Raw genomic sequence first — 10,483 nt, 5'->3', positions numbered from 1 at the left:
GGTTTTCTTGATAGCTATTTTTTACTCTTTATATTTCAGCAAATGAATTGCTGTATACCCGGTATAGAATGAAAACGCACTGCAGGGTGCAGCTCATTTATTGGCTCTGGGTTCCTCGGGTTCTTGATGAACCTACAAGCCCTATATAGCCCCGCAACCAGAGGAGTCCAGCAGACGTAACGGTATATTGCTTTTGATAATCTGACATTACAGGGAAAAGTTACAGAGTAAAACGTAGAGAAAAATTGATGTTTTTTTCACCTCAATTTCAATATTTTACTTTTTCAGTTGTCATTTTCTGTACGAAACCCTTGTAAGATCTACACTAATGACCCCTTGCTGAATTCAGCATTTTGTCTACGTTTCAGAAATGTTTAGGTTTCTGGGATCCAGCATTGGTTTCATGCCCATTTCTGTCACTGACTGGAAGGAGGCTGAAAGCACAAAAAATTGCAAAAAAGGGGTATGTCCCAGTAAAATGCCAAAATTGTGTTGAAAAATTGGGTTTTCTGATTCAAGTCTGCCTGTTCCTGAAAGCTGGGAAGCTGCTGAGTTTAGCACCACAAACCCTTTGTTGATGCCATTTTCAGGGGAAAAACCACAAGCCTTCTTCTGCAGCCACTTTTTCCAATTTGTTTGAAAAAAACAAACTTTTCACTGTATTTTGGCTAATTTCTTGGCCTCCTTCAGGGGAACCCACAAAGTCTGGGTACCTCTAGAATCCCTAGGATGTTGGAAAAAAAGGACGCAAATTTGGCTTGGTTAGCTTATGTGGACAAAAAGATATGAGGGCCTAAGCGCGAACTGCCCCAAATAGGCAAAAAAAGGCCTGGCACAGGAGGGGGAAAAGGCCTGGCAGCGAAGGGGTTAATAAGAGTGAAATTCCAAATCATGAAACCACAACAAATATCCCTTTGCTGAAAGCAATTGTGATTTCACAAACCATCAATCAAGTTAGGTCCCAACTGAATATACCAAATTTAAACTCAGTACCATAAAACAAATAAAAAGGTTTGCTTTTGTTACTTTGTTAAGTACAATACCGCACTGATTATACAGAATATATTTCTATGAGCCAGCCCCTTCTTCTTATGCCTCTTGAAAAGTAGCAATTCACAACTAACCTTTCTTTACCAGCATAGGTTGCTTATTTTACAGTACACGTGCACATACACACACTTCTGAATCAGTAATTGTAAATCAAATTCTAAAGTATAGATATATAAGAGTTCATACGTCTGGGGAGATTCTCTGCATTGTGAAACAAACATTTTGAAAGTTTGAACTCTGTGAGAGAACGCATACTTACATTAGTAGGCGTTCAATACCCGGTACAAGAAACTCCCAGGAGTATGCTGTAAGACGATGCAATCTAGTAGGCCATGTTGGGGACAGACGAAGAATAATCCTAGAGGCAGACACACATGCAGCAGCCACTAACGATGGAGCATAATTTAAAAATGAATAATCTGTGGAAAAATAAACAACATGTAAAATACAACCAAAACCCAAGCTAATGTAAACTCTGAATACATCCAACACCACTATACCTTGCAAAGATACTTCAAGGAAATAGTCTGCATATTTGGCAATGTACAGCTTTGTCTTTTCCAAACAAATCATGGGCCAGCCATCATGGAGGTCAGTATCACACACAGCAATTGAAAGATAGTACTCAATGAAGTGAGCAGCTGTAGGGAGGCACAGGTTCCACTGAAATGTTTCCAGCAGCAACAACTCCATCTGTAGTAAGTTCTGTTTAGTTAACACTAAATTCATGTTGGTCATACAACCCAAACTATTGAGCTGTTCCAGTTTTGGTACATGGTCTTCTTTTTCTTCAAATTTACCTGAAACAATAAAATAAGATTAAATGAAACACTGGCTGAACATCAATTCCTTTTACGAGCAACACTGTTCTGAGGGCATCATTTCATAAAGACACCACTTCCCCTTTCCGGACAAATTGAAATAAAATGTTGATAAATCAGTCTCACAAGATGTCCCAAGTATCACTTTTAGTTTTATATCATTTGTCAGGGTAAGAGAGTGAAGTATAACATATCAGTCAACACAAGAGTGTGGTGGTTAGGTTATGAGGCATCTTTGTCCATTATGTGGCTTTGGTGAACTGCACGTATTCAAGTGTGTTAGCATGAAGTAGAAGTTACCTCCTTTAGGATTGACGTGTTAGGGCCAAGTGTGCATTAGGCTTGATCTGAATGTGATGTGGCAGATGTGATCAAAGTTACTGTTTCCATGTAGATGCGGCAACAAACAACCATAACAACAAGCAGCTCGGGGGGTAAAAAATAAGGTGAGAGTATTTTTTCGACATTCAGGCATACCTAAGAAAGAATTAGCTCTATGAGTCAGTCATTGATACATTTTGTATGAAGAATATTAGAACATGAAGGGGTAAAGCCTCGACACAGCACAACATATTTTAAAATGTAAGACAGAACAAGCCAGGAAAAAAATGATGTGGGCTTAATTATGTTATTTGTGTTTTATGGCTTGGTATTAATCTTTATATAAAACATAGTTGGGTAGTTTAACCAGAGTATGCTTAGATAAATTAACGGCTTATTTCTAATATGGGTAGCTAGATAAATGGTTGACAGCTAATTTCGGCAGTGTATGAACGATTGTTATAAGTGGATGAGTAAACAAAACTAATTTTGTTGACGCACTTATAAGTGAGATCATAAGACCGTTCATAGTGTATTGAGTACATTTTGAAGTAAATCACAGATGTGTTTACAATTTGGGAAATTTTCAGACTAAATATTGTTATTTAGGTTCTGCACACATGCATTATGATTTATGTACAACTTCTGGATAGAAAGTAAAATACTGTTATATATTTTTAGATGTTCGGATACAAATTTCTGAAGAAGCTTATGGCAAAATGCATGGAGCGTTTTCCTAAAAAGAGCTGTTGGTTGAACATTTGATGACTTGCAGTGGAATTTAAAATATAATAGTTTATAAATTGATAGTTTAATATTAAATCATTTAAAACATTGAAATAAACAATTGTTTCCTAAAATTGGAATTATACAAGAAATGTAAACACAGAAACAATGGAATGAAAGCATGAACATTGTGAAAGAAGTTGGTTTCATTTTCAGTTGTGCTTTCTTTTTTCAGAAATTGGCCAAAACTGTAAGAGAACAACTTATGGTGCACACCCAGATTTCCACAGTAAACGTGCGACTCGCGTGGCAATTTTTTAAACAACTTAATGGCTCTGAGCTGTGCTTGCAGCATGATGGGGCCTACTGTTAAGTAATTGACAGAAGCATTGTCCTGTGTAGTTACTGCATGTAACTAAAATAATATTTGGCAATTATATTATAAACCCCCACTGCAATTGCACTTCTATTCAAACTACAAAAAAGTTACATATCTGTAACTATAGTTCTCTCGTGGTGGTACAGGTCAGGTATTTACATGACCGGATCATTCCCCATGGTTGAGGTGGGATCCTTCGGTTACCTTGAATAGCAGTGCCCAAGACCAACCTTCCACAACATAAATTAAACAATCAGTTTAGGAGGATATCCACCTCAAAGGCACATGAACACACACATTATATCCATACACAGTCCGAGAGGGAGAGAAACACTGACTACTCTCCTTACTGGAAAAGACAGCATGCAAATGCAACTCTAAATGTAATTCTCTTTTCAGACAGTAATGCCTGCAAAATGAGTCAGCACGTTGCCAGGATGCTGCCCTATAGATGATTTTGTGTGATTTGAGTGAGTTGCGGCAGTAATTCTTGTGGAAAGCGCTCAGACCCTGGATGCACTCTTTTGGCTTTTAATATAGTATGGCTGAAAACCATAGATGCCAAGTTTCCCAGATCCATGCATGATGTCCTGCTCCAGTCCAGATTTTTTTTCCTTTGGAGTCTGGGATTTGTGGTCCTGTTTTATAATGGAATAAACAAAACTACAAGTTCCAAAATTCAAAGAAAAAGCCTGGACTGGAGCAGCACATCACGTATACAACTGGAAAACTTGGCAGGGCTGCCAAAATCCACCCTAGTTCAGATAAAGAGTTACCTTTATTCTGAAGACCAAAGGAGACTAGATCAGTCTGTCTCAATGAAAGTGTGTTAACCAAACTGATGTTGATGAATCTCGCCCATTGCTCATTACCCTTTGTGTGCACAAAAGAAACTAGTTAATATAGTCTGAGTCCCAGAAACTATGCAGCATGTGTTTACTCTCATGTGTGCTGTGATTCACGATTTAGAGCATGATGTGTAATAGTGTTACAGAATCACATGTGCCATTTGTTATATTCTCACTTACAACAGGTTGATATCATGTGGTTGTGAAAAATAGTTTTTTGTGACTAAATAACAGGTCTAATAATGGTCTACAATTGTCCTACGTTTTATTTTCATGTGTCCTATCTCCCGGTAGATGATTGACCTTTTTATGTTGGCTTAAAGAGAAGTACACAAGGGCCCCTAACACCGAAGGTTGTCCTCCCATTAATACCTTATGGCATTTTTTTAGAAATACTGAGGGTACCACCGAATAAAGAGAAAGTTTGTGGTTTACCATCAGGTATTTTTAATAGGCATACTCAGATCCCAGAATTGTATCCAGATTAGATTATTTCTAATAACGCCCTTAAGCAAATTTCCCCCTTGACGTAGAGTCCACTCTGATAGTACTGTCTTACCAGGGTGGGGTGAGGTGGTCAATGATGAAGTATGTCATATTATGTGAGTGAGCCCACCTCATCCAATTCTTGGAATTGCCTGGGATGGAGGTATTTGAATAAGTATAGGTAGACCAATACAACAATTAATTGTGGACATAAAGAAAGGAATAAGTACCCAATTGAATGGTGAATGCATCTTTTTGTGTGTGAAGTATTGCTATTTCTTCCCAATGTACCTTATTAGTGAAGAAACAACTGGCTCGGTTTAAGTTCAAATCTGTCATAACTTTTGGAATAAAGTTATTTTTTCCTTACTACTGTATCTTGAGTGAATTTCAGGTAAGGTTATTGAAAATACCTCCAACTCAACTATCCTAGCTGACATCGGGTCCAAAAGAACAACTACTTTTCTGGAGAGGTATTTCAAATCAGTCTTATGAATTGGTTCAAATGGACTCTTCATTAAATGAGCTAAATGGTGTTTAATTCCTACTGTATAAGGGATTTCCTCAGTGGAGTAAATGCCCCGGAAAGGCCCTTCACAAATTCTCTTTCCAGTCTGAAAGACACAAGAGAAGGCATTGTTCAATGGCAGCAGGTACAAATACTTGCTAGGCTAATTTTTTCTGAATTACATTTCAGAACTGACTGCGCCAAATGAAGACACAGAAGCAACTAATATAGCTGCATCCGATGTAAGCCCATTTGATTTATTCACTTTGTTTTCCAAGTCTTATTAGTGGACTGTGCTCTAGCCTGAACAAGAACCTTCTTGCAGTCTTCAAAGACTTTTAGGGTAGCAAACTCTGAGCCAAGCGGCCTTACTGAGATGAATGGTAGGGTGCAACACCTGCCTGTCGTAGCGGGACAGGAGAAATGGGTTGTTGTCCAGGCGAATTTAGCAGTGTTGTGTGAGCCATGCATTATCTATTAGTAGGAATTAGCCTTCTGTCTCGATCCTGGTGACAGCCTATGGATTCGAGAGGAAATGGCAAAAAAGGGTAGGTGAAATTACCACTCCAATTCATTTGGCATGCAAGTGTCTGTCGGAAAGAAATTGCATTTCATGCTGTCTTTTGTCACAAGGAGGTTGAGAATGGGCGTGCCCCATTGAAGCAATATGTCTTGCATCATGTGATAGTCTGTTTCTCACTCATGAAACTCTACAACCAACCTGCTGAGCTTGTCTGCCATCCGTTGCTGGATATGGTGTGCTGTTTTACATAGTTATTCCATTTCTGATCATCCATGTTTACAAGCACCGTGCGTCTTGTGAAAGGATCAGAGTGAGTTCTTTCACGTTTATTCTGATATAATATTGATGTTGTGCCGTCTGTTCAAATCGGGACTGTAAAATGATTTATCCTGGGAAGAAAGGAGGCATGATGTCTGTAAAGGGCCCGAGTTCAAACACCTTTATATGCAGAAGAAATCTTTCTGGGTTCCAAAGCACTATTGCTGAGATGGATTCCTCATCCTTACAAGGAGGCATCTATAGTCTTGACATATCTGAATATTTGGAGGATGAAGGACAGACTAAGATAATTTGATCCACCAAAGGGATGATTTGATCCCATTGGTGATAACCGTCATCGAAGGAGCCTTAAGACTGCATTCATCCTGCATCTAATTCTTCTTGCAATGTTGTCATGTGAAGATCGCAGTTGGGAATACATATTATTCACATTTCTTAGAAGGATTTGCAAATGGTGTACGGATGAGAGTTTGACCCCAGTGGTGGTGCCCAGAGCTCCTCCAATGTGTCCCAGACCTCTGCCATCTTGAATGCAGAGGTGTGAGGGCACAATGGAGGCCTCCGAGTGGCCAGTGCCAGCAGGTGATGTCAGAGACCCCTCCTGATAGGCTCTTACCTGGTTAGGTAGCCAATCCTCCTCTGAGGGCTATTTAGGGTCTCTCCTGTGGGTTTCTCTGCAGATAACGAATGCAAGAGCTCACCAGAGTTCCTCTGCATCTCTCTCTTCGACTTCTGCCAAGGATCGACCGCTGACTGCTCCAGGACGCCTGCAAAATCGCAACAAAGTAGCAAGATGACTACCAGAAACAACATACCGCCTAATCCTGCCGGCTTTCTCGACTGTTCCCTGGTGGTGCATGCTCTGAGGGCTGTCTGCCTTCACCCTGCACTGGAAGCCAAGAAGAAATCTCACGTGGGTCGACGGAATCTTCCCCCTGCTAACGCAGGCAACAAACTTCTGCATCACTGGCCCTCTGGTTCCCCTCTCATCTTGACGAGCGTGGTCCCTGGAACACAGGCGCTGGATCCAAGTGACCCAGACAGTCCAGTGGCCCTTCTGTCCAAATGTGGTGGAGGTAAGTCCTTGACTCCCCACGCCAGACAGTAATCCTGTGCACTGTGTGAACTGCAGCTGCTAGGGCTTCTGTGCACTTTTGCAAGGATTCCTTCGTGCACAGCACAGCCCAGGTCCCCAGCACTCCGTCCTGCATTGCTCAACTCGCTGAGCTGACCACCGGCTTCGTGGGACCCTCTTTCGTTGTGTTGAGATGACCGCCGTGCTCTGATTTCTTGAACGCCTGTTCAAGTGCTTCTGTGGGTGCTGCCTGCTTCTGCGTGGGCTCTCTGTTGCCGAGTGCCCCCCTCTGTCTCCTCCTCCAAGGGGCGACCTCCTGGTCCTTCCTGGGCCCGGGCAGCACCCATTATCTTGAACCGCGACTCTTGCAGCTAGCAAGGCTTGTTTGCGGTCTTTCTGCATGGAAACAACTCTGCATTCTCCAGCACACCGTGGGACATCTTCTGACCAAAGGAGAAGTTCCTGGCACCTTCTGTTGTTGCAGAATCTATGTTGCAGAATCTATGGCTTCTTCCACCTGGAGAAAGCCCTTTTGCACCTTCTTCTGGGGTTTAGTGGGCTCCTGCTGCCACCCCCTCCCCCCCCGGACACTTGCGTGACTCTTGGACTTGGTCCCCTTCCTTTACAGGTCCTCAGGTCCAGGAATCCATCTTCAGTGCTTTGCAGTCAGGTGTTGCCTATGCAGAATCCCCTATCTCGACTTTACTGTCTTTCTGGGGTAGTAGGGTAACTTTACTCCTACTTTTCGGGGTCTTGGGGTGGGGTATCTTGGACACCCGTAATGATTTCTTACACTCCCAGCGACCCTCTACACACTACACTAGGCCTGGGGTCCATTTGTGGTTCGCATTCCACTTTTGGAGTATATGGTTTGTGTTGCCCCTAGGCCCATTGCCTCCTATTGTATTCTACAGTGTTTGCACTACTTTTCTAACTATTTACTTACCTGATTTTAGTTTGTGTGTATATTTTACTTACCTCCTGAGGGAGTGTATCCTCTGAGATACTTTATTTTAGTAACAATATGCCAAAAGTAACTTTATTTTTAGTAACTCTGAGTAGTGTGTTTCTTATGAGATAGTGCTATAAGATTTAAGTGGTATAATAGGAGCTTTGCATGTCTCCTAGTTCAGCCTAAGCTACTCTGCTATAGCTACCTCTATCAGCCTAAGCTGCTAGAACACTAATAATAAGGGATAACTGGACCTAGCACAAGGTGTAAGTACCATCTGGTACCCACTATAAGCCAGGCCAGACTCCTACAGCCTAGTTATGTCTAGCACAGGAAAATCCAATTTTTGCAAAGAACTTTGTTTTAATGAAAAATGTTCATATTGCGAGGCACACAGTTTTAGTAGATCAAAATGTTGTCTTTCTGTCTGCGACCTATGAACGTGATATCCCTTTTATCAGCAAGCTGTCCATGTGTGGACAGACGTGTGTAATATTATATATATATGATGGTCGGGGTGGGAATCTGGTGCCTATAGAAAGAGAAAGAATTGATGGTGGTCAACAGCTAAGGTATTTTCGGTGTTTGTGGCGAACAGGGATATGAAAACGAGTGAGATGCAAATCTAGCCAAGCCATAACGTTTCCCATTTGTAACAGCAGAAGAACATCTTGTAGCGTGACTAATCTGAATGACTGTTTAAGGAACTTCTTTAAAATGTGCAGATCTGAACATCAGTCACCACTTCCGAAATTTCTGCTTTGTTAGAAAGACACTTTAACAGAAACCCTTGCTCAGACAGAATATAGGGAGCTTTAAAGTTTGTTAGACCCTCTTCTGCAAACTCCGAAACAGGTCAATGCCTCCGTGAGGGACGGAGGACAGCTGCTAAGTGGTCTCTCAAATAACATGAGAGATTGACTCCACGGGACAAGAGCTAGTACCCTTTAGTCAGAGGTGATGCATGACCACTTCATTTAAATAAGCAGAGATCCTTCGAATCAATATAATTGGGGAATGGAATGGTGGAATAGAGTCTCGCTGTCATCTGGGGAAGTCCCTGGTCCTCTATGGGGCCTCGTTTCTTGGACTGAGTGGAGTAAGACCACTACTATTCTCCTGAATTTTCTAGGGTGCTAATGCTGCCAAGATTGCTGATAGTATTCTCAAGTCTTGAGAAATCCTGCTTATGGCCCCTGAACGGCTGAGGTTAGCAGGCTTGTGGGATTCATACTGACTCAGTGAGTGTGTCAGTCTTGACATGTTTCAGTGCCTCATTGACGTGGCCTCCGAACAATGCTGTGACATCTTATGTCAGGTCCATAATTTGGCTCTGTATCTATATACTTCCTCTTCCTCCTCCTCAGGAAGAGAGGCATTGTTTTCCACATTTATCCGGAACATCTGTTGGGAATAAAGGAATAAGTAACTGCATCGAACTGGCAGCAGAAGATAAAACTGGTCTCTCAAAACCATTCATATGTCAACCCTTACCTCTCAAGGTGTGCTCCTCACACAAGTGTTTTTGAGCAGCCAGTGCCATAATGGGTCTGCTTTGGGATGACCCGTCAGGCAAAGTGACGTGTTTTCTGGTGCCCTGTATTTTTTCTCCAACCTGGACACTACTGTTGGAACAGTAACCACATTCATGAAGATCCCAGAAATCATACAGGAAATAGTCCTCCTATTGGACTGATAAGAGTAAAACAAAGTGCTTTGATGCCCTTTCAGGGTGTATGTTGAACCTAGAAATGTCAGTGTTGAAATCAAAGCTTGCATATAGGAGGTAACCACCTAACTGTCCCATTCTTCATCTTTAATGACAGGGGAACTGTCCGGAATTTCTCCTTTCTTTCTGTCCTGAAATCGGAGTCTTGATAGTCAGTCAGAGGTGGTGCTAGTTCAGGCTCATCCAACCAGTAAGTGCAGACATGAAAGCAACGGGGGAAGTCAAAAGTAATGTGCAGTTGGGGAAAAGCAACACAGAAGCAATTGACATGAGCACACCAGCAAGCATAAGAGGGCAGGGAGAAGCAGCCCAGCAACAAAGAACAACACAAAGTGCAGGGGGAGGGAGGCAGCTCGAAAGTACACACACTTTAAGGGAGTGCTTCACACAAAAGAATAATTTATGCTGAAAAGCAAGCAGTAGAAGCAACAATGCCAGCCAATCAAAGAGACTGTAAAGAGGCAATGTTCAAAGGGAGGGGCAAAAACAAGACTGAAAATATGGGACACAAATAACAAGCAAGCAAATCAGAGTGACAAAGAAACCCAATCAATGGTAAGCAATGGGTGGGCCAAACCCATCATTGTTTTTGATAAGCAACTGTTGAAAATCCATATTTTCTGAGTGGTTGCCCCAGATTTTTCTCCTTTTGTTGAATTTAGAACTCTGTGCACCTTATCCCTGTTAATCAGTAGTAACATACTTGCGCTCATCCTTTTAACAAGGTTTATTTGGTATATTCCTAGCTGGTATGTTTAACTTACCTGCAAGTCCCTGGTATATAGT

The 10,483-nt window shown here is 41.7% G+C and overlaps 1 protein-coding gene across 1 annotated transcript in view; it reads right to left on the bottom strand.

The window, feature by feature from the left end:
• Positions 1-10,483, bottom strand: part of CCNJ (cyclin J) — a 101,679-nt gene that overhangs the window by 35,848 nt on the left and 55,348 nt on the right. The window contains exons 4-5 of the mRNA XM_069239793.1: positions 1,551-1,850; positions 1,310-1,469 (exon numbers count right to left, since the gene is read on the bottom strand). Coding sequence (XP_069095894.1) covers positions 1,310-1,469; positions 1,551-1,850 — 460 coding nt within the window. The remainder of the gene's footprint in view (positions 1-1,309; positions 1,470-1,550; positions 1,851-10,483) is intronic.

The sequence above is a fragment of the Pleurodeles waltl genome, chromosome 6 (assembly GCF_031143425.1).
Source record: "Pleurodeles waltl isolate 20211129_DDA chromosome 6, aPleWal1.hap1.20221129, whole genome shotgun sequence".
Lineage (NCBI taxonomy): Eukaryota > Metazoa > Chordata > Amphibia > Caudata > Salamandridae > Pleurodeles > Pleurodeles waltl.
Note: the sequence above shows the minus strand (reverse complement) of the source record. Positions and strands in the feature narration are given on the sequence as shown.